Here is a 25496-nt window from a genome sequence, read left to right as displayed (position 1 = left end):
AAAACGACTGAAAATGATAGTGTGGACGTGGAGCGTTTTCAGACAAAAACACCGTTTTCAAATGTATCCGGGCTAGTGTGGACACAGCTTTCGTGTATGGCATTTAAATTTGACACCAGAGGTCTGTGTTCATTTTCTGTTCCACTTATTTTATTTTACCGAGAGAGGTTAATTTACCCATAATTTAACGTAAGTTTACTACTAGTAGTTATGAAGGCCAAAATTAAAAAGCAAACAAACAAGATTTCATTGACAGAATGAAGTAGCTGTGTTAGTAATCTGGCCTAAAGCTCTTAATGTTTAGTGATGATATTTGTGGCGAGTGCGAGCTGTTGAGTTTTTCTTTTCTGTCTCCTGGCTGATTCTTCCCACCCAGAGCACAACTTCAACCAAACACAGCTGACAGGCATGTGAAGATGCCTCTTTTTGAGGCATGATGTCTTGTGGCTAAAAAAGTAAGCAGACCCCGAGAATATACGCTGTCACACTGTTTACCTCACAGTTTTCTCTGCGGGGGTTCAAACCTCAGAGTAAAGCAGAGAGGATGTCTGCTGGCTGCTCCGCACATTCAGCTGTGCAGCTGCCTCGTTTCAGACCACTGAGAGGACTTACTGAGGACACTGAAAGGAGCTGTTGTTAAGCAGCCAGACCGCTAACAGTAAGCCTTCACAACTATTCTCGATGAATAGACAATAAAAAAAGTGCCAGCCGTGATTTACATTTTATATGCAGTCATTCTGTATAGCAGCAATGACTGCTGAAGTGTCTTTAACTACTGTCATCTCACAGAAAATTCTAATCAGCTCGGATAAACAGAGCTGCAAGGAGTGCTGTGCAATACAGCAAGTTTGGTACCGATCCGATGTCAAGTAAATACAGGGTCAGATACAAACACTGACACCAATCTAGGAGTCTAATAACTTTTATGATATTTCATCTGAAAGAAAAAACTACTTTTCAATCCAAGAGGAAGAAGTAGTTTTCTTGGAGGCTCACCAGCTTTTCAAAGTTTCCTTTACGTATGAAAAACGCTCGGCTTTACAGGTTAGACGTGTGAAAGAGTTAGTCACTTCTGAGTCATGATGTTGGCTGCTCCTATGTGTTTAACATTAGGTGGAGATTATATCAAGTATTCTGAAAATTTTAAAATTGCTTCAGAAATGATTAAAAATGTCATCTGTAAACAGACATTAAAAAGCATGTTTACAGCCTGATCAAAGCACAGCTTTAGTATCTATAGCTCAGGGCTGCACAATCCATTGAATTTTGATTCTAATCACAGTTTCGAGCTTCCCATAAGTTAAATTAACACAATCAAGACAAAAAGCAAATCAAGCGCTTCCTAAATCAGTGCCTGATCATGTGGAATATCATCCACTGTTTGAAAATACTTTACATTTACGTAATGTTAACCAAGGTCAAATTCCAGGCAATGTTGTAGAGTTTTGCCTGCGTCAGAGAGCATCACAGCTAACTTAATCAACCGTCTGAAAACACATCACAAACTGCAGCATAACCAACGCATGAAGAGCAAGAAAAACAAAGCAATGCTTATGTGAATTATCCAACATGAACTCAGATGCCCATAAAAAGTGGTTCTGTACAATTCATGCATATGCATCCAGCTCACAAAGACAATCACCAATCAATCACGTTCCATTTAGCCAGAGATATGTGCCCAATAAACATGGAGAGTAACAGAGGATTCAGGGAAACGGTCAGCGTGATGGACAAAAGATATGTTGTTCCCTCGTGCAATTGTTTTTCCAGTGTTTACAAAACGTCACAGGGGAAAAGGACGGGAATCTCACAGCCGTTGAGTGCTACGAGTTTTATTCACATCCATCATGCAGGTACAATGGATGGATATTTTGGCTTCAAGGAGATGATCTAAGGTCAGGTGACCTCACATTATTTGTCTGCAGAGATAAAACACGATTGCTTGAAAAGTTTAGAATGAATTGTTTTTGCTTTTTTTTTTTTTTTAGGTGATATTGATAATATAGCATTATTATCACCTTTAACATCTGTCCTGTTCGGCAGTTGTAACAAGCAGCAGTCACGGTCTGAGTGTTTTGTTGTGCCAAATTTATTTGCTTTCCCAGGAGGAGCACTATGGACTTTTGATGGAGGTTAGCGCTCTCGGAGTTCTTCAGATTTTCTTTATGTTTTTCTTTTTATCTCCTTTCGATGCGCTGAATTTAGGCAAATAAGAAGGACTGATTTTTTTTCTCAATGCAAAGATTTGTGCATTAGTAGGAAAGTCGCACCACGTGGATGTGAAAGCAGTGTTTATGTGACTTGTGATTTGAAATTGGAGGCAAGTTTTCTTCATGGACAGGTGTGCAGACATGGGCAGCTGTAGCTGAACTCTGCCTGCTGCACAGTGAGTTAACTGATGTATAACTCATCCCTCTGGAGTCAGGAGGCTGTTTAATGGCCTAACCATACAGCAGACACAGAAGCAGAGTAAAAGTCTGTACCTCTGTTTTAGTGGTCACAAACCATGGGCTATACCCAGATAGACAGTACAGGAAACACACATGGCCAAACCACAAGGTAAGGCAAGAGACTAAAATAAGTCCCATACCCCATCCAAAAAGAAAGAAATTGGAAAAACCTTACGAGGATAAAGTGAAAACAGAGAAGAAAATTGGTAGCAGGTCATAAATAGGAAAATGAAGTTTGGCAAAATTCTGAGACGGTCTGACAAAGGAACAAAGGAAAACATGGCTGCTATTGTACTGGGTGAGCAATTAACTGACTGGAAACAGTCGCAACAGAAAATTGGTGTGAAAAATAAAACAGGGAATGATTATGGAGTCCATGTGGTTTGTTTGACAGATATCTGTCTAGATTCACCGATCTGTAATTCTCATGGTGTCAGTGCGTTACACGGGTAAGGTGTAATTCATAATTTAAAGATACTCCAAGTGTAGAGAGTTTTAACCATCTCTTCACTAAGAAAATACTAAAGCTCAGCTTAGCTTACTTCTAAACTTTGCACAAAAAGTGAGGACAGTTGTGTCCCTAAATGATGCCACGATGCATCTGTGGGTTCAGCAGCAAAGTTGAGTATATGGGTTGCTTGCCAAAGCTCTGCAAATGCCAAACAATCAACACAACCACATTGGCTGACTTTCAACAAATGTTGGTTGAAGAATGGGATGAGTGTGAAGCTGGTGACCAGCATGAGGAGGAGGTGCCAAGGCCGTTGTGGCATGTTGTATGGCACTTCCACATGCTACTGAGACTTGCTGAGAGTTGTTCGTGGGTACAACCTACATACTCAGAACTCTATCATTACATGTTCTACCTGAAAGATTCAGACAATACACTGGCAAAGCATACCACACCCACACCCTAACTCATTAACAGCCAATTGCTGTAGGAATTTAAAACATGTAAGAATTCAGTTTTAGGAAATTCACTAAAAAGAGTTTCAGTTGCATAGCTGTCCTTTTAACTGGACACCTGAGTAAAAGCACAAGCTGACCAGGGTTTTTACACAGCTGGAAACAGCTGCTGCATGGATCATACACAGAGACACAGGTGTTCTTCAGCACCATCAGAATTAACAGCCCGGTCTGAGAACAAAATTTCACAGAAATCTGTTTGTGTTCATGAACAACATTTTGTTATGTTTTTTTCCACGGCATACATATATATATATATATATATATATAGATATATAGATATAGATATATAGATATATATATATATCTTCCTAAAAGGTTCACATTCAGATGTTTTAATCCACATCAACACCAAGGCTAGATTCTGTAATGTCATCAGATATCACAATAGATGTTTTTCTTTTGAGCCATAATCCAATCCAGTGTTGATTAGATTACAACTGACCACCTGGACCAATATTAATGTCCCCTTCTCTAGAGATTTAAATTCAAATGAGTCTTTAAGAGACAATCCTCCCAGTTGTCACCCAAGAACTGTTTTTGGGTTCCTGACATAAAATGGAGCTTAGAATGGAATTAGTATGGAGATGTATTGTGTGTCTGTGTGTGTTTGTGAGGGAGGGAGGGAGGGGGGCAAGCTTTGTGGTCTGTACAAATGGATGACTCAATCTCTGCCCTTGCCCTGAGCCTCAGTGTAAATGGACCCTGCCTCTCCTCTGGCTAATCACTCCGACTGGAGTTCATGACAGCCTTAAGTGCCGACTGCACCGCTGTGTTATTAAATCCAATCCACCAGTCAGGAATTATTTAGGGTGATTACCAAGTTTATTTTAATTTTCATCTTCAGCTATCACTTGGTTGCATTAAAGCGGAGGCACAGTGACTTTTGGGCTCGCTCAGATAAAAGGAGAGCAACATATCATTTTAGCTGACCGTGAAGGCAATGACACACATAGACACACTCACTCCTGAAGACACTCACCAAGGGTTCAATCTTATGGCCATATTGAATTACGTCTCTCCACTCCTGTGGTGCAAACTGCTTGGTAGAGGAGGTGACACCTTGCATTTATGCTAACAGCCGAAGAGAAGAGATTGCAATTTCCTGCTGATTCTCCTTTCTCACAGCAGTGGGGATCCTTTCTGCTAAACCATCCCACTACAACGCCAGTCTTCCACCATCTGCTCCCACCAGGCTACATTTTATAGCAAGTCTCAATTTAGGTTGTGCACCATGACAGAGAGATTAGCTTTGCAGCTGAAGGGCTAAAGTACAGAGACACACAACTTTCCAAGTTTTTAGGATAAAAAAACCCAATTCAATGATACAATGATGGATACAAATATGATTATAGAGTAACTTTTTAGTCATCCATCTACCTTCTACTGCTTTGCAGATCCAGGCCATGGGAGCTGCAGTCTAAAGACTGGCCTCTGCCTTCTCGGCCACCCCCTGGTACAACAATGTTGACTGAGATAAAGTAAGCAAAGGGCTAAATAGCAAACCGAACATGGTTACAGGTCACAGGATAAAATTTATTACTGATTAAATCTCCCTTAAATGCTATACAAACATTCAGACATCACTGCAGTTGAGACGCCTCAGCACAATGCTGCTTCTTTTCCCTCTCTGGGAGTTGAGGTGTTAGCCTTTAAGGATGTTGTGGGCTGAAATGAGAGAGGCCTTGAGTAGTCTGAGTGCTCTAAAGACAACACATGCCCCGAGGTTCTAACAAGCCCTTGCCTATAGAGGCAACTCTTTTTGGGCGCTTCGGCTGCAGGCTCATCCTGTAGGTCACTACCAACACTTTGAGGTTACAGGTAAAGGTAGGAAATTGATAGCTTGACCTTGAAACTCAGCTTTCTTTTTACTGCAATGAAATGCTACATCATCCACATTACTGCTACGATTCATCTGTCAGTCTCTTGTGTCACTCTCCCCCGACTCATGAGCAAGACCCTGAGATACCCTGAGGTCCGTCACTTGAGGGAGGGACTTATTTCCACACTTTCCCAGCATCTGAACTATGTGACAGTGTTAGAAGTCAGTTTGTTTGTCCAAGCACACAGAGGATTTTTCAAGGTCAAATCCTGGTTGTCCTACTAAAGGATTCTGAGGGCACAGCTGGAACATTCATAAACTAGATCACACTCAGGGTGGCTGGAGGTGATCACGCTTTCAGAAATCCATCACTTTGATTATCTGAAATATGGAAAAGAAAACCATAAAGAATACAGAATTCCATTCAACATTTATTTTTTCAGTAAATTTTGGAACAAAAACCGACCTGAAACATCAGGTTTACATAGTGCAGCTTACTAAAAGTGGTAAGATGCCAAAATTAGAGAAAGTTCCAGAAGCTGAGGCTGCTGCGATGTTCCAAATCTGCCAAGAGCTCCCAGTGGCGGCAACAATTTGTTGACCTGATTCATAAAATGAAAAAACAACCTACAGTACATCTGTCAGCATATAACTGATGTGGTCATACACTTGGTTACATGCACTTCTTAGTTAAATCTGCAGTTATCAAGCTCAGCTCTCTTTTTTAATGTATGCTTTTCATTGTTTAATTGTAACCTCTGCTGTCTCTCTCTGTCCTTTTATGGTCGTGGTCGGGCCTGATGACACATGACCTGATATCCCAGTGTTGGTCCAACATCATCATAACTTTGGTCGAGGATCAAGATTGCAACTGACCAATGTGATGTTAACAGTTAACATTAGCCAAGAAGTTAGCTAATACTTTAAAAAAATTACTACTAGAAAACCAACATGAGTAACCTAAATTTGGCTAACAGCAAACCTAAGTTGATAAAAATATTTATTATGATGTATAAATGAATAAAGAAAACACTTGAAATGCCGATTATTTCTTCCAGAAGAAATTTTTATATTCCTACATTCCTACAATGTTGATCCTGAAAAAGCACATTATGATGCTGCAGGGATATCAGATACGTCAGCTGCCGACAGTCATTTAACACAGCTCTGTGTTAAATGAATATTGGCAGGCTCTATAAAATTTACAGAGATTGTATTTATTAAAGTGGAGTGTAGAGAGGAGCTGAGAAGGGACAATTCAAGTAAAAAAAATATTAACTGAGTTGACGATTCAACAATAAAATAGTGACACGTCGCGACACAGCCAGAGGTTCAAAGGAAAGAGTTGTTGGAGTATTCCTTACAGCTCTTAAGGTTTAGATTCAGAAGATTCTAGCCTTTGACTTGGACTCCTATATAAACCAAGTGAGACTCACCAGACATTTAAGAAAGTTCTAGATACTCCCTTTACCCTTCAAAACCAGAGGATTCAAATATCCTTTTTTCCACATATGCAGCAGTGCACCCTAAACACCTGTAAACAGGCTTTGATTTATTAAAACAGTCCACAACAGGATTTAGCCTTTAATTTCCTTCTTTGACGCATTTTTGCTGATGTTTAACTGCACTTTGCAGATCAAGTATCACTACATGTTGTGCACCAGAGAGCAGAGAAGTATATATATGCTTTGTATACAGTACATGAATTACCTTGAGTGTTTCATATATAGCACATTTACTGAGAAACTGCTGTGGTAATGCAGGACCCAGCTTATATTGGAAATTTCATTTCGAGAATTGCTTTAGAGAATTTAATCTTTAATGGCTGTACTGGAGCTGAGCCAAAGAAGCATATGGATTAGTAGTTTATACTTGGTGTTGATAACTGATTTGCATATTGTGTAACACTGCAGTGTAAATACAGACTTTCCACATGATGCAGGTGCAATGAAGAAGAGTGGTGAGAAAGCTAAGTGCTGAAATGCAAAGGGAATCAAATAAATTACTAGACATACAGACTCGTAAAGCAATATTTCCAATTTTAACTGGGACTGAAAGTCAGAAAAACAATACACAAAAACACAGCTCAGGAATTATGTATGAATAAAAACAATGGTCTTCTGACGGCCACAGGGAAGCCGACAGGCTAAAGTGAGTCAGTGAAGGTGACACAGAGAGGAAAGATTTCATCTCCAACTGTGTTTGTGAGAGAGTGAAAAAATAAAGAGACACATACATCACAGAGCTTTTCTTTGGCATCCAAAGGGGCAGCAGATGATGACACACTGGTGACACACTAGGATGTTAACAAAAACAGAGATACATGCTGTACGACACACACTCACCAGGCCTGAGGTTTCCTCTTGAGCAGGCCCTGTCTCCTCCATCGAGAGTGGGGGCTGAGATGGTAGGTCAGCTGACGACAAACCTTTTCCATCGCCCCAAGAGAGTCTCCCTCCTATTGAACACACACAGACAGAGGCACAAAATATCAGCTTAATTACAGACGGCAGCCAGAAAATAAGAAAAAAATTTCTTTGTAGCTTTATTTTCACAGACATCAGTTCTATTGGTATTTACATGCCCAGCCAATGACAAAAATTAAGAACGAGCTAGCAAGTCAGCATACCAGAGGAGACAGCTAACGGCATATTTATGTTTAAAGTGTAGTTTTTGCACCTTCTTGTTTGTGTGTATAGTATATTGTTGAAATTGTACTTTTCACTGCTCCTTGCATAATTTGTTTTACATATTTCCGAGGTGCTTTTTAAACCAAGCTTTGTAAAACAGCTTAGGCTAGAAAGACAGCCTGCATTATCAACATGTAGAAAGTGCAAAACTGTTAGCTGATATAGCATCATAACTCCTTTAATTTCTCCTTAAAATATCCTCCTGTTGGTTTAAATGAGAAATTACTTTAAACAAAGCAGCCCCAATAGAATAAGTGATTTTATAATGGTTACATCCATCGTTTATATCAGGGGTCCCCAACTCCAGGCCTCGAGGGCAGATGTCCTGCAGTTTTTAGATGTGTCCTTGATCCAACACAGCTAATTCAAATGGCTAAATTACCTCCTCAACATGTCTTGCAGTTCTCCAGAGGCCTGGTAATGAACTAATCATTTGATTCAGGTGTGTAGACCCAGGGTGAGATCTAAAACCTGCAGGACACTGGCCCTCAAGGCCTGGAGTTGGAGTCCCCTGGTTTATATACAGTTTTTGAGTTCTAACATTTCTTTGTCTGCTGGTTGTGAGATCGTGTCAGTGATACAGTGTAATGATTTTGTGGTGAAGCAGATTTAACACTGTGATTAGTCACTTACTGGTTGAATAAACATAGAAAATAGGTTATACTGTCTACATACAAGATTAGAGATAAATATATTATAATATTAATCTCTGGCTCTCTTCCACAGCACGTCTTTTATCCTGTCTTCCTTTTCTTACACCAACCGGTCGCTGAACCTGGTTCTGCTGGAGGTTTCTTCCTGTTAAAAGGGAGTTTTTCCTTCTCACTGTTACCAAAGTGCTTGCTCATAGTGGTCATATGATTGTTGGGGTTCTCTCTATGTACTATTGTAGGGTCTACCTTACAATATAAAGTGCCTTGAGGTGATTTGGCGCTGTATAAATAAAATTGAATTGAATTGAATACAAGATGTATACATTTCATACCACTGGAAAAAAATGCTCTCACGTTAGAATATTTACAGTGGGGCAAAAAAGTATTTAGTCAGCCACCGATTGTGCAAGTTCCACCACCTAAAATGATGACAGAGGTCAGTAATTTGCACCAGAGGTACACTTCAACTGTGAGAGACAGAATGTGAAAAAAAATCCATGAATTCACATGGTAGGATTTGTAAAGAATTTATTCGTAAATCAGGGTGGAAAATAAGTATTTGGTCAATAACAAAAATACAACTCAATACTTTGTAACATAACCTTTGTTGGCAATAACAGAGGTCAAACGTTTACTATAGGTCTTTACCAGGTTTGCACACACAGTAGTTGGTATTTTGGCCCATTCCTCCATGCAGATCTTCTCGAGAGCAGTGATGTTTTGGGGCTGTCGCCGAGCAACACGGACTTTCAACTCCCGCCACAGATTTTCTATGGGGTTGAGGTCTGGAGACTGGCTAGGCCACTCCAGGACTTTCAAATGCTTCTTACGGAGCCACTCCTTTGTTGCCCGGGCGGTGTGTTTTGGATCATTGTCATGTTGGAAGACCCAGCCTCGTTTCATCTTCAAAGTTCTCACTGATGGAAGGAGGTTTTGGCTCAAAATCTCACGATACATGGCCCCATTCATTCTGTCCTTAACACGGATCAGTCGTCCTGTCCCCTTGGCAGAAAAACAGCCCCATAGCATGATGTTTCCACCCCCATGCTTCACAGTAGGTATGGTGTTCTTGGGATGCAACTCAGTATTCTGCTTCCTCCAAACTCGACGAGTTGAGTTTATACCAAAAAGTTCTACTTTGGTTTCATCTGACCACATGACATTCTCCCAATCCTCTGCTGTATCATCCATGTGCTCTCTGGCAAACTTCAGACGGGCCTGGACATGCACTGGCTTCAGCAGCGGAACACGTCTGGCACTGCGGGATTTGATTCCCTGCCGTTGTAGTGTGTTACTGATGGTGACCTTTGTTACTTTGGTCCCAGCTCTCTGCAGGTCATTCACCAGGTCCCCCCGTGTGGTTCTGGGATCTTTGCTCACCGTTCTCATGATCATTTTGACCCCACGGGATGAGATCTTGCGTGGAGCCCCAGATCGTGGGAGATTATCAGTGGTCTTGTATGTCTTCCATTTTCTGATGATTGCTCCCACAGTTGATTTTTTCACACCAAGCTGCTTGCCTATTGTAGATTCACTCTTCCCAGTCTGGTGCAGGTCTACAATACTTTTCCTGGTGTCCTTCGAAAGCTCTTTGGTCTTGGCCATGGCGGAGTTTGGAGTCTGACTGTTTGAAGCTGTGGACGGGTGTCTTTTATACAGATGATGAGTTCAAACTGGTGCCATTCATACAGGTAACGAGTGGGGGACAGAAAAGCTTCTTACAGAAGACGTTACAGGTCTGTGAGAGCCAGAGATTTTCCTTGTTTGAGATGACCAAATACTTATTTTCCACCCTGATTTACGAATAAATTCTTTACTAATCCTACCATGTGGATTCATGGATTTTTTTTTCACATTCTGTCTCTCACAGTTGAAGTGTACCTCTGGTGCAAATTACTGACCTCTGTCATCATTTTAAGTGGGGGAACTTGCACAATCGGTGGCTGACTAAATACTTTTTTGCCCCACTGTATTTGTGATTTAACATTGCATCAGCCTGTAACAATTTCTGTATCTGTGCTGTCTTTGAGGTACCCTGATACCAGAGTGGTATCAGATACAAACATCTAGACCCACGCTATCACTGGTGGCCTTTTTTGCCATCACTGGATTTTGCTAGAAAAACAAGTTGTGATATATTTCACAAACAATTCACATGCAGTGTAGAGTAATTGGAAGCATAAGATATTTAATGCTGCATTGATATGGCATCAGATAAAGAGTGTTACCAAAAAACAAAGCAATAGCTATCGATCTATCGTGGTTAACAACATTTCTGTTAATTTCCTGCATTCTTTTGTCAACAGGTCTTTACAGGTTAGTATAATAGACCTTATATAGGAGTTGATTTAGTTTCTGGGTCTAAAAAGCGAAGGCAATGTGGAAGTGCCTTAAATCTGGATACCATTTAATGACCTGCAGGGGTTGACGCATCCGCTGCCGAAGAGCTTCAGGTGTATAGAAGTGAAAACAACCCTCGGGCTCCATGCTCTGTGACCTCTGCAAACATTTCCTTGATGATCTTATGGGAGTCTTGAAGAGGATAAATCAGGGTTTGCTCATAAGCTAATGATTTATTAATCACAAGTTTGACAATGTATATGCAGTGTCCCTCGCTTTCTCAGTCAGATCCATTTTTCATCATGTCTGATTTCAAAATGCCAAGATAGCAGCAAAGTACTCAGGTTTAAGCTTCACAACTGGATTCACTAACCAATGGATGTCACAAAGGTTATGTCCTTGTTTAATATACTGTCCATGTTTGGGAGAGCCAGGTCTTGGGGAATTCTATACAATAGTACATTGCCAGCAATTTATGCTTAGTATGTCAAAGGAAAGAAATATATAACCCTTTGCTAACAAAGGACAAGAGGCCTGTTGGTGACTGTACATGTTTCTTCCCTGACCACAACCATAACATTTGATATCCCAGTGTCGGTGTTCTTCCCACATCATCATAATAATATTCGTCCAGGATCATTATTGCAAGTGACAAATGACATCTGATAATCCAGTTAGCATTAGGCAAGAACAAACAATAAACAAATCAACATAGGTAAATTGGGCTAACAGCAAACTTATTGTAAAATTAATAGAGAAAGCATTTGAAATGATTACCTCTGTCCCAAAAGAGAGTTTTATATAAACAAAGGCCCATTTTTCTTTTCCCCCCACATTACAAAGCCATGACATCACAACAACATGATTGGTCAGTTGCAGTGTTGATTCTAGACCAACACAGGTTACCAGTTCCACCTACACACCAGCCACCTAGCAAATCAAAATCTGAATTTCAGTTGTGTCTAATTTGCAGGAGCTCACAAGGATTTTAGGTTGCCAAGAAGCGGCCGAATGGTCCCTCAGCCAGTGTGGCTTTAATAGGCCTCTCTATAATGTATGAGCATCAGTCATCACTTATGAAGCTATTCCACATATGAACTCAAGTGATACATATGCATGTACATTTCAAACTATGCAACAAGTATATGATTTTGATGTCAGTTACGGGTGTTGCTAAGTTGACATGAGGAACAGAGAGGAAATGTCACGTCTGACATGGCATCACCACAGAATAAAAGAGGGCAGTGAGGTGCTACAGCAGCCAACAGGAACTGATATAATTCAAGGATACAAGGACCACTGGAGCAAAGAATTACTAAACACACCTTCTGTCAAGTTTCTGATATGACAGGACACGCACAGACACACACACAAGTCTGGGGACTAGAACTCTACAGGGTGTGCTGATTGGCTGCCCATAATCAAACCATTTGGTGCGCTGCATCACAATCACATTGTGTCATTAAGTCTGAGTGTCTGAATTGCACCTTTACATTCAGTGTGGCACTCTAAAAATGTTTTTTGATGAAACAGAAAAATGTCATGTACCAAGCATGTTCATGACTTTCTTACAATGGTACAGTCCTCCCAGGGCCTTGGATGAGTGACATGTAAAATTACATCTGTTGCTTGTGACGCAAAATAATGGTGACTCATAAATATAAATATAATCCCAGAGATGGCTTCTTAGTTTGTATCATAGAAACTAGGAAGCAATTTGAGAAACGGTGTCACCCAAACCCTCCACTACATCGTAGCTGTGTGTGTATGTGAGACTTCCACCCACACTGAAATACATTTATTCAGGTGGTTAGTCAGGTCCCCTGTTATCCAGTACAAAACAGATGGTGGAGAGTTGGGGGATGAGGAGGGGGGCGTGGGGGTGGTAGGGTTGAGGGTGATGTCAAAAAAAGCTCTTCTATGTTCCCCTGTTGTGAGGTGAGGATGGATGTTTGTGAGCGACTAGGTTAAAAGCCGAAGGGCAAAAAGTGGAAGGAGAAAAAGAAAAACTATGTTCTTGCTTTTGAAAGTTACTGACTCTCTGCCCAGAGGGGAGCTGATGGAAAAATTCATTTCTCAAATTAAATGAAGTGATAATGACTTCCTTTGAGAAACTGTGAATATGTTCTGCAAATGTATGTGTGGTCAAACATGGCAAAAAAACAAATTGAGAAGGCATTTTTGTTGTGTAAATTCAGATTTTTTTGATTCCCGCATGCTGTGACAGAACAAGCTCTTATTTTCGAGATTCAGCATGATAAATGTAGCCCACAGTATTTTTTTCTTTTCTTTTTTTTATCTTTTGTTTTGTTTCGACTCATTTGATTTTGATTCATTGATTCATATCAACACTCATGTTTAAACTTGTGCTTTACTTGAGCCACAATGAGTGTAACAGCTAGCACCTCAACCTGACTGAAATGCTGAGCTGTGCAACAACAATTCCTGCAAAACTCAAAGTGCTTAAACTGTCACGTTCCCTGTGTTTAACCGGCTGGCTCAGTGAGGCTACAGATATTTGTTACGGTTTTCTCCTACTCTTGCTCTCTCTCTCTCTCCTCCTTGCCTGGACCTAGCTCATTGGCCAGCACATCTGAAAACGGTTACTCACCTGCGGCTCATCATCCTGCCACTCCCAGACGCTATTTAAGGCAGAGGCTCAGTTCTTCTTATCGCTGGAATGTTGTACTACACATTTCAGGGTAACCTCAGCTCAACCTAATCTCGTGATTCCTCCTGTTTTTCTGGCATTGATCTGTTTTGTGCATAGACTCCTCTATCCTATCCTCAAGCCCTTCCTTTGGATTTCCTGAACGCGTGCGAGTTTGCAGAGTGGACTCGAGCGAAGAGGAGTGTGTAGTGTGGCGTGGCTGAGGAGGAGAGTGAGAACCCCGCCCGCAATACCCCGTGGACTGTTGAAGCCCCATGGATTTCCCTCACATTATATATATATATATATATATATATATATATATATATATATATATATATATATATATATATATATATGTGTGTGTGTGTGTATATATGTGTATATATGTATATATATATGTGTGTATATATACACATATATATATTGTTGGAATGCTACTACGCAAGTAACCCTGGCAGAAGGGGTTACATGAATAGGATGAGGGACCTATGGATTCTTCGATACCCAACATCCACAATGACGGCGAAACAACTAGTAGCTCAGTGTTCCAATATTCGAAAGAAGGGACTGCTCTCACAGCTAGAGATTGACGAGGTACAACATAAATGCTACGGCAAGGGGGAGCCAGGACGCCAGGTCAGGGGGGAGATATCATCACCCCCACCCGAGATTGGGAACCAAGCCCCAAGTGCGATAGGAGAAGGATCGTTGAGTGCGAGAGGAACTGACCTGAAAGATAGGTTCATGGCCAAACTTGAAACCTGGACCCCCCGTAGCCAAGATTACGTGAAGTACCCTCAGAAGGTCTGCTAGATGATGTTAATGCAGCACTACGGACAATACCTACAGCCACGATTACCGACACTAACAAGCTGATCTAAAATACGGCAGCAGTGATCAGTGAGATCACAAGGAGCAGTACCCTCCATGGAGAAGGAGGCTAGAGGCTAAGATCAAGGTAGCACGGAGGGAGGTTAGCCAACTATCGGAGTTGCAGAAAGGCGCGATGAGGAAGGTGCCTAAGAAGTACAGGAAGCTGTCCATACCTGCGGCCTTGGAAACTGCCAAGCAACGACTCACAGCCTTGGCCAGTCGCTTGAGGAGGTACACCAGAGAGATAGAAGGCAGGAGAATAAACCAGCTGTTCTCCACGGAACCAGCCAAGGTGTACTCTCAGTGGCAGGGGAACAATATGAGAACAGCACCACCAAGGCTGGAGGCAGAACAACACTGGAAGAGCATATGGGAGAAGGACGCAACCCATAATGGCAATACTCAGTGGCTAGTGGCAGACCACAGCGACCTCCCCGAACAGGGTCCAGTAACCATCACAGTGGCCGATATGCAAGAAAGGGTCTCCAGTATGAAGAGTTGGACAGCACCAGGGCCCGACATGGTTCACGCCTACTGGCTGAAGAAGTTGACTGCACTGCCTGGCAGCACAAATGAATCAGCTGCTAGTTGACGAGAGACACCCGGAATGGCTACCCAAAGGCCGGACAGTCCTGATCCTCAAGGACCCCCAGAAGGGACCTGTCCCCTCCAACTACTGACCAATAACCTGCCTCAGCACCACGTGGAAGCTCCTGTCAGGCATCATAGTGGCTAAGATGAACAGGCACATGGGTCAATACATGAGCGGGGCACAGAAAGGGATGGGCAAGAATACCAGAGGCGCAAAACACCAGCTACTGGCAGACAGAGCAGTCAGCCGAGACCAACCTGTGCACTGCCTGGATTGATTACAAGAAGGCCTATGACTCAATGCCCCACACCTGGATCCTGGAATGCCTAGAACTATATAAGATCAACAGGACCCTGAGAGCCTTCATCAGGAACTCAATGGGGATGTGGCGGACAACACTGGAGGCCAACCTCAAGCCCATAGCACAAGTCACCATCAAGTGCGGGATCTACCAAGGAGATGCTCTGTCCCCACTGCTGTTCTGCATAGGCCTGAACCCCCTCAGTGAGATAATTGACAAGACTGGCTACAGATACCGACTACGAAACGGAGCAGTTGTCAGCCACCTCCTGTACATGGATGACATCAAGCTGTATGCCAAGAGTGAACGAGACATCGATTCACTGATCCACACTACCAGGCTATACAGCAATGACATCTGAATGTCGTTCGGGCTGGAGAAGTGTAGTCGGATGGTAACAAAGAGAGGGAAGGTAGTCAGAACGGAGGGGATCAAACTACCAGAAGGCAACATTGCAGACATAGAGGACAGTTACAAGTACCTGGGGATCCCACAGACGAATGGGAACCATGAAGAGGCCGCTAGGAAAGCTGCAACAACCAAGTAACTGGATTACATCCGACTCCAGCAGGCTACACAGCGTGAGGTTAGAGACTGCTGTGTCTTTGTTTTCACGGAAACATGGCTCAGCGACAGAGTACCGGACGCCGCTATTCAGCTAAATGGGCTGGCCTCGTTTCGCGCCGACAGAAATGCAGCTCTGTGCGGTAAGACTCACGGTGGCGGCTTGTGTGTTTACTAGGCGTGCAACGATACACAAAATTCACGGTTCGGTTCGATACTTTGGTGTCACGGTTCGATATTTTTTCGATACAAAAAAAAATGTTCATGCCTTTTTAATTTGTCATTTATTAAAATTATAAATATATATTTTAACTCAAAAGTACAGTCTCAGCAGCATAAGGAGAATCATGTGGTAACAGCTGTCTAAATGACTCGGCTAAAGTTAGTAGCATGCTTGTTGTTTTTGTCTTTGCACTAGGATGATGTAAATGTGCAGTCATATTCGTTGTGTTCCCACTAGTGCTTTCAGGTTAATCTCGTTGAAATGACCTTAACGCCACAACACGGCAAATCTCCGTTAACGAGCTACCGCCGATCGCCCCGTGCATAGGGTTGCCAACCGTCCCTTAAAATATGGAATCGTCCCGTATTGAGCTAATAAGGGACGCACTTTGTCCCGTAATACAGTGAGAATCAAAAGTAGTCTATAACTTTTAATGGAATTAACGCTTTGTTTGAAAACATAATTCCCAGCCCCTCTCCTGCTTTGTTACCAATGAGCTGACAGCACACTTATGACAATTCGAGTATGACAATTCAGATTACCGCTCATCTCATTGGTCGAGGAAAGGTCGCTTGCGGAGAAAATACCGGAAGACAACAGATGACCACAACAACAAGCATGGCCAACAGGGAAACAAACGCCGACACTGCGGTGCAAGTCTCGGACGACAGTACACCTAAAGCTGGGCAGACACTGTGCGATTTTTTCAGTCACGTTATTCAGCTCCTGCTCAAACTGCACGATTGACGCGCAGGGGTTAGAAGTTCGTAGGTCACGATGCAGAGTCTCACACTATACGGCCCGATGCTCTGATGCGACCTGAGTGCTCACACTGTGCGTCCATAAAATTAAGGTTATAACAGAAAATCTGTCGCTCGCTCTCTCTGTCTTTCACTCACACAGACACACCACCACCATCAACTTTGCTAAATTGCTAATGAAAAACATTGATCAGGCAGCTGTGATTGAGCAGCAGTGTAAATCCAACTATTTTCACGGTTGTTGTGGTCGTGATCATTTTGTGATGCCACATCGAAAAGGCTCGGATGAGCTTTCCAAAGTTCTACAAGTTGTGCCTCCATCGCTTGTGTCCAGATCACACGCAGCACTGCCGTGCTGCTCCGTCTTTTTCACCGACGTTTACGTGTTTGCGCATGAGCAGTGTGAGCGGCTGTGGTGAGACCCTCACGAGCGATTGATGATCGGGAGCTGGTCGTGAGGTGTTAATCACTTCTCGTTACCCCACGTATACTACACGACGCACGATGAAGGCCAAAATCGGGCCGATCGCCAAAACCGTCGCACGACTCAAAAATCGTCTCAAAATGGGCCAAAAATCGCACAGTGTAAGCCCAGCATAAGCCCAGCATTAGAGCAGCAATATTTGTTCCCCTCAGAGAAAGGGAAGAATGGGAAAAGGAAAACACCTGGCTGGAAAAAGTTAATATGGGCATGTGCAGTGAATATCAGCGCTATGTGGCCAGAAGTGTGATAATATAACTTATTTTGTGTAATAAACAACTGCAAGGATAGATGATTACAACAAATAGATGACTAATACATAAAAGTAATACATAGGTGAATAATGATGATGAGTTATGATGCGTAATCATGGGAACAAGCGGGTTTACAAACAGGAGCAGCTGATTACCATTAGAAAAGCTGAAATAATACCTCAACTGAACTCAATTGTACTAAATGCACTAAATGTGCACTGTTACAAGAATGTTTTTCTTTCTATTATTTTCTATTATTTTAAGTTAAGCAGGACAGAGTTCTTTTAAAGAAAGATTTACTTATATTCTCAAAAGTTAAGCATGACAGGCTTCTGTTTAAGAAAGAGACCTGTTTTATTGTGTTAATGTTGTCATTTTGAGCTAAAAATAAATGGCTAAATGATCACTTGTTTCACATGTGTTCTTATCACAAAGAATAGAATATGCATCTACTTAAATCAACTTCAAGTCAAATGGTTAAAAAGATGGCCAACACGTTAACGAGCTAACTGCGCTAACACACTAGTTCCCACCCATGTAATTGAGCATTGCATGGCACATCCAACATACTGTTTTACTTTAGTCCATGACTCGCTTACCTTCAGGGTCATACGTCACATGAAAACCAAAATAATTCCAAACGCCAGATCTGAATGAGAGTGGGGGAGGTCCATGTTGCAAGGAGAGCTTAACTTCTGTCTTGCTAGCTTGCCCTGCGCTCTTCCTTCTGACTATGCTGTCTGTGTTGAGCACTTAGTGGATCTGCGCTCGACAGTGCAGCCTAGGCGGAGTAGTCGAATGCAGATTCACTGAGCGCTCAACACAGACAGCATCGTCAGAAGGAAAGTTGATAAAATAAATTACAAATGTTGTATTGTTCGATACATATGCGTACCGAACCGAAAGCACTGTATCGAACGGTTCAATATCGATACGAATATCGTTGCACCCCTAGTGTTTACATCAACGCGAAATGGTGCAAGAACTCTGTGCTAGTTTCTAGTTATTGCTCATCGCTGGTGGAGTTTGTGACTGTTAGATGCAGACCTTTTTATTTACCACGGGAATTCACCACTGTTTTCATTATCGGAGTGTACATTCCACCTAGCGCTGATGCTAAGGAAGCGCTATGGGAACTATATACAAAGATCAGTGAACTGCAAAATACACACCCGGATCAACTGTTTATTGTTGCTGGAGATTTCAACCATGCAAATCTCAAGTCAGTGCTTCCTAGATTCCATCAGTATGTGGACTTTGCAACGAGAGGGGAAAACACGCTGGATCTTGTTTACACAAACATCCCCGGCGCAGAGCCCCGCCCCCACCTCGGTTACTCAGACCACATCTCTGTTATGCTAATTCCAGCATACAGACCACTCGTCAGGCGATCAAAACCGGTTCTGAAGCAGGTGAAAACCTGGCCAGCAGGAGCCATCTCTGCTCTTCAGGACTGTTTCGAGAGCACTGACTGGAACATGTTTAGGGAGGCTGCAACTTACGGCGACTTCACTGACTTGGAGGAGTACACGTCATCAGTGTCCAGCTACATCAACAAGTGCACCGATGACGTCACTGTCTCCAAGACCATCATCTCACGACCCAACCAGAAACCGTGGATTACTGCGGAAGTGCGTGCACTTCTGAGGACCCGAGACTCTGCCTTCAAAGCGGGAGATAAGGTGGCACTTAGAAGAGCTAGGGCCGAACTTTCTCGGGCCATCAGAGAGGCGAAGCGCGCACACGCCCAGAGAATCCACAACCACTTCAAGGACAGCGGCGACACACGGCGCATGTGGCAGGGCTTACAAGCCATCACTAACTACAGGACGACATCACCTGCCTGTGACAGTGACGGCTCCCTCCCAGATGCGCTGAACAACTTCTACGCTCGGTTCGACAAGCAGGATGACGTGGCGGCGAGGAAGACCACCCCTCCTCCGAACGACCAGGTCCTGTGTCTCACTACAGCTGAGGTGAGGAAAACTCTACGCAGAGTCAACCCACGTAAAGCTGCTGGACCAGACAACATCCCAGGCAGAGTGCTCAGAGAATGTGCTGAACAGCTGGCAAATGTTCTCACCGATATCTTCAACATCTCTCTGAGCAGTGCCGTCGTTCCCACGTGCTTCAAGGCCACCACCATCGTCCCCGTGCCCAAGAAGTCTTCTGTGTCCTGTCTCAACGACTACCGTCCTGTTGCACTTACACCCACCATCATGAAGTGCTTCGAGCGGCTCGTCATGAGACACATCAAGACCCTGCTGCCCCCCTCACTGGACCCACTGCAATTTGCGTACCGCCATAACCGCTCAACGGACGACACCATCTCCACTGCACTCCATCTTGCCCTCACACACTTGGACAAGAAGGACTCACACGTTCGAATGCTGTACATAGATTTCAGATCAGCATTCAACACGATCATCCCCCAACAACTGATCGGAAAGCTGAGCCTGCTGGGCCTGAACACCTCCCTCTGCAACTGGATCCTGGACTTTCTGACCTGAAGGCCTCAGTCAGTACGGATCGGGAACTGCACCTCCAGCACCACCACACTGAGCACTGGGGCCCCACAAGGCTGTGTGCTCAGTCCTCTGCTGTTCACACTGCTGACTCATGACTGTGTAGCAACACACAGTTCAAATCACATCATTAAGTTCGCTGATGACACGACCGTGGTGGGTCTCATTAGCAAGAACGACGAGTCAGCGTACAGAGAGGAAGTGCAGAGGCTAACGGACTGGTGTAAAGACAACAACCTGTCTCTGAATGTTGACAAGACAAAAGAGATGGTTGTTGACTTTAGGAGGACACGAGGCGACCACTCACCGCTGAGCATCAACGGCTCCTCTGTGGAGATCGTTGACAGCACCAAATTCCTGGGCGTCCACCTGGAGAAGGACCTCGGCTGGTCCCTCAACACCAGCTCCCTGCACAAGAAAGCCCAACAGCGTCTCTTCTTTCTGAGAAGACTGAGAAAGGCCCAGCTTCCACCACCGATCCTGACCACCTTCTATAGAGGAACTATCGAGAGTATCCTGAGCGGCTGCATCACTGCCTGGTTTGGGAACTGTGCCATATCGGACCGCAAGACCCTACAGCGGATAGTGGGAACAGCAGAGAAGATCATCGGGGTCTCTCTCCCCTCTATTGAGGACATCTACACCACACGCTGCATTCGCAAAGCCACCAGCATTGTGGCTGATCGGACACACCCCTCTCACACACTCTTCACACTCCTGCCATCTGGAAAAAGGTACCGAAGCATTCGGGCACACACATCCAGACTGTGGAACAGCTTTTTTCCACAAGCCATCCGTCTCCTCAGCAAAAAGGGACTGGACTGATATACACACACACACACACACACACACACACACACACACACACACACACACACACACACACAAACATTATCACTCAGCTTAACTCAACTACCTCAAAACATTGAGACTGGACTGACTAATCAGCACAAGCGCAAACACACTGACCTACACCACCAAACTATCGTACACACCAACCTGTAAATGCTCTTTTGCACAATATTATTACTGGACTTTTTGCACTGACTTCTTTACTTCCTAATTTTTGCTGCTACACTAAGGAATGTTTACTGTTCCTCCACTACCTCAACTCATCATCACAAAACCTTATTATTATGTTACGTTGTGTTTTTTGTTTTTTTTTGTCACACTGTCACTTTGCTGCTCTTGTTTGCACATTTGCACGTGCACTTTGTTGTCTGCTGTCTGTTAACAAAAAAAAAAAGTCTTCCTTAGATAGTTAGTTTTTGTTGTAATTTATGTTAGGTCAGTCTGTCTTGTCTCTGCTAGCCAGCTAACTAGGCCTCTTAGTTAGCTAGTTTAGTGTTTTCTGTTAATTTATGTTGTAAATTTATGTTGCATGTAGCACCTTGGTCCTGGAGGAAAGTTGTTTCGCTTCACTGTGTACTAACTGTATATGGTTGAAGTGACAATAAAGCCAACTTGACTTGAAAAAAGGAAAAAAAAAAGTCCTGACGAGTCAGCTGTACGGTAAGAACAAGATCCGGGCTATCAACACCTACGCCCTGCCCGTGATCAGGCACTCTGCTGGGGTAATAGGCTGGCCAAAGGAGGAGATAGAAGCCACTGACATCAAGACAAGAAAGCTCCTTACCATGCATGGAGGGTTTCACCCCAAGTCCAGCACCCTGAGGCTGTACGCTAAGCGGAAGGAAGGGGGCCGGGGACTGGTGAGTGTCAGCACCACAGTCCAGGATGAGACAAGGAACATCCACGAATACATCACGAAGATGGCCCCAACTGACCGAGTGCTCAGTGAATACCTCAGGCAGCAGAAACCCAAGAAAGTGGAGGGAGACGAGGAACCATCATGGAAGGACAGGCTCCTGCACGGCAGATAGAGAAGGTGGCTGATATCCAGAAATCCTACCAGTGGCTGGACAAAGCTGGACTGAAAGACAGCACAGAAGCACTAATCATGGCAGTACAGGAACAAGCACTAAGCACAAGATCCATTGAGGCTGTCACACCAGGCAAGACCCCAGGTGTAGGCTGTGTAAAGATGCTCCAGAGACAATCCAGCACATAACAGCAGGGTGTAAGATGCTAGCAGGCAAGGCATACATGGAACGCCATAACCAAGTGGCTGGCATAGTGTACAGGAACATCTGTGCCGAGTATAACCTGGAAGTCCCGGGGTCAAAATGGGAGATGCCCCCAAGGGTGATGGAGAATGACCGAGCTAAGATCCTGTGGGACTTCCAGATACAGATGGACAAAATAGTGGTGGCTAACCAACCGGACATAGTGGTGGTAGACAAACATGAGAAGACGGCCGTAGTGATCGATGTAGCGGTTCCAAATGACAGCAACATCAGGAAGAAGGAACACGAGAACCTCGAGAAATACCAAGGGCTCAGAGAAGAGCTCGAGAAGATGTGGAGGGTGAAGGTGACGGTGGTCCCAGTGGTAATCGGAGCACTAGCTGCAGTGACTCCCAAGCTAGGCGAGTGGCTCCAGCAGATCCCGGGAACAACAGCGGAGATCTCTGTCCAGAAGAGCGCAGTCCTGGGAACAGCTAAGATACTGCGCAGGACCCTCAAGCTCCCAGGCCTCTGGTAGAGGACCCGAGCTTGAAGGATATATAGCTCGGTATGTATGTATGTATACATACATACATACATGTATACATACATATATGTCACTTGGTGTTTTTTGTGTGTAAATAAACCTTTGCCATTTACTCCAAATCTGCACCTGAGTCTGTTCCGTCATTCGTGACATAAGCAATGTTGTAAATAAACGTGGGCTATAATTCATCCAAGATGAAGTGCAGATGTTAAAGATGTTAATACAAAATAGCTAAACTGGTTCTACAAGCCAGGACAGGCTGGCTGTAGTTTTTCCACATGATTGAGTTCTGTGAAAACGTTTTGCACAGGGCTGTAGCCGATGGACTAATTGCAGCATTTCATATATACATGTCATGTCACATGATCAGGATTTTGTTTTAAATATTCTGAGTGAGTTTCGGTGTTGTTGCAGTGTTGAAATTACAAGGTTGCTCTTTTGATTTGCTTTCTTTTGGAAAAAACTTTTATTGATACCTGAACTGAAACAAATGCACACCTTATTAGCTTTCTGTTGTTCCAGACTGTAAGATACACTCTGTGACTTTTGATCTAATAAAAAGGCAAAAGTTTGAATTCAAGTTTCATACTAACAAAGCACCCTCTATCAGCTGCTCCCTTTTTACAAAGGGTCACACAGCAGATGGATCTACATCTTTGATCAGACACACATTTTTACACTCAACGCACACCCCGGGGTCTCCTCCCAGTGTCAAGCTGCGATTTTGAATATGTTAACCATTGCACTATGGAACCACCGTTCATACTAACCAACTATTATTATTTATAGGCAAATATTTGACCCTAATTTCTCCTTGTTTTTATTGTGTGGTCTTTTTTACTGGCACTCTTGGTATTTATTGTAAGAGTGGTCTCATGGTGTCAATAAAGCATGAGAGAATGAGAGAGAGCTTGTGTTGTTGGGAACAGCAGCAGTGTTCCAGCCTCACTGCATGCTTTCCACCTTTTCCTGCATCCACTTATCACAATTCCTTCATCTGTTCCCTCCTTCACTCTCTCTCTCTCTCTCTGTGTTGTGTTTCCCCCCCTCTTTTTCCTTTCTTCATACTCTGGTGTCCTGCTTCCCTCTCTCCTCTTCCTTGTTACATTATTGATACAGAACACATCTGTGAATCTTTCCAGTCTCCAGAGAACTAATGACCTCTCCATCCTTTACTCTCCACCCCCACCTCCTTTTATTTATCTGTCTGCCTCATCTCTACCTCTTCCCTGCAGGCTAGCAGCTGATGAGGTTAGTTTGCACAGTACAAATGGAACCATTACTTTGGTCCAATTTTTCATGCTCTGCCAAATGACCATTTCCTCTGTACTGCAGATGAATTGTTTGGATAATTCAATCTTATTGCTCTTGTTTCAGTGGTCAGGAGGTGCAGGGGAAGACCTAGCAGATGGCTGATTCGGAACAGTGGTTTGATCTCAGGGAGTTATCACTCATAAAGTCCTTGCAGAGCTACCTACAGTGCTGTGCATAAGTCTTGAGCCACCACTTATTTCTTTATATTTTGCTTTCAAGGAGGCAGAATTGGACATTCACTGCTTTTTCACATTTAGTTCGTAAAAACACATCTAATAAGCACATTAGTTCCGCTTGAAATGAAAAGCTCAGCACAGAAATTATTATTTTAGAAACTATAATTTCCTACTGACTGTGACATTACGTGCTATGAGTCATTCTTTGTCAGACAAACTTCATGCTGAGCAATAATATCCTTGGCCATTACTAATAATCTCTTAGAAAGTAATATATTTTGTGGGCTGACAATTGGCGTCTGTCTTGTGTCAGTGACGTAAAAGACGGATTTAATGCAACATGACCATTCAAACAGCAGTCGCTTTCTAAAACGTCAGATATGTATCGTATTCAGTGCCACATACGAAAGTGACCCAGGTCGGATTTGAAAATATCAGATTTGTGCCGTTCACACTGTCATACCATGATCGGATATGGGTCGCATAGGGTCAAAAAAGTCGGATTTGATGCGCTTTCGCCTGAAGTGTGAACGTAGCCTAAAGGACTGAATGCAGCGACTGAGTTCATTTGGGTGTGTTTCTTGCTTGTTCTGATGAACATCCATGCTTGAATGTGCGAACTAGCAACACTGTAAAACCTACTATGTGTGATCTTTTAAATCACAATGAAATCACCTTTCATCATCATGCTTTTAGTCATTTTTAGTGATGAGCTCATACCATAGTGAGGCATCCATTGTCTGTCCACATTTCACTTTAAGAGTTACTACACCTCTTAGAGTACTGGTCAGAATTTAATCAAACTTACACACAGTCCTTACCTGATGAGTCTTTACTTGTATCGTGCTAAAAGTCAAGCTCACGTTTATCATTTTACTGAAATATATAATTACATTCATGAGCACATCACTGCGACATAAATGATATCCTGGTTTGGGTATTAACTGAGATCTGTGGTAATAATTTTGTCATGGTCCAAGGTGTATGCCTTCTCCGGCAGGGAGGTCTGTAAACCTTTCCACGTGTCCCTTGTTGTTGCCATTTTGTTTTGTGAGCGTGTCTGCAGGTGGCACACAATCAGTCTCCGATCAGTCTTCATCCTCAATCAGACTCTGCACCATTTCAAACCCAGCTTCTCCTCCAGTCCTTGCCAATCTGTCATATCTGCATGATACATGCACATGATAGTGAACTGTAAGGCTCAAGACTTCAATAAATGTACCTGATTCTTGGTTTAAGAACTAT

The 25496-nt window shown here is 43.2% G+C and overlaps 1 protein-coding gene across 1 annotated transcript in view; it reads right to left on the bottom strand.

Annotated features, from left to right (window-relative positions):
• lrrc75a (leucine rich repeat containing 75A) overlaps positions 1–25496 on the bottom strand; it is a 68212-nt gene that overhangs the window by 17645 nt on the left and 25071 nt on the right. Inside the window, exon 3 of the mRNA XM_085370651.1 lies at positions 7584–7696. Coding sequence (XP_085226777.1) covers positions 7584–7696 — 113 coding nt within the window. The remainder of the gene's footprint in view (positions 1–7583; positions 7697–25496) is intronic.

Source organism: Diplotaxodon limnothrissa, linkage group LG14 (genome assembly GCF_057381915.1).
Source record: "Diplotaxodon limnothrissa isolate DT_005_m linkage group LG14, D_limnothrissa_male_GT1.1, whole genome shotgun sequence".
Classification (NCBI taxonomy): Eukaryota; Metazoa; Chordata; class Actinopteri; order Cichliformes; family Cichlidae; genus Diplotaxodon; species Diplotaxodon limnothrissa.
This window is presented reverse-complemented; position numbering and strand designations above follow the sequence as displayed.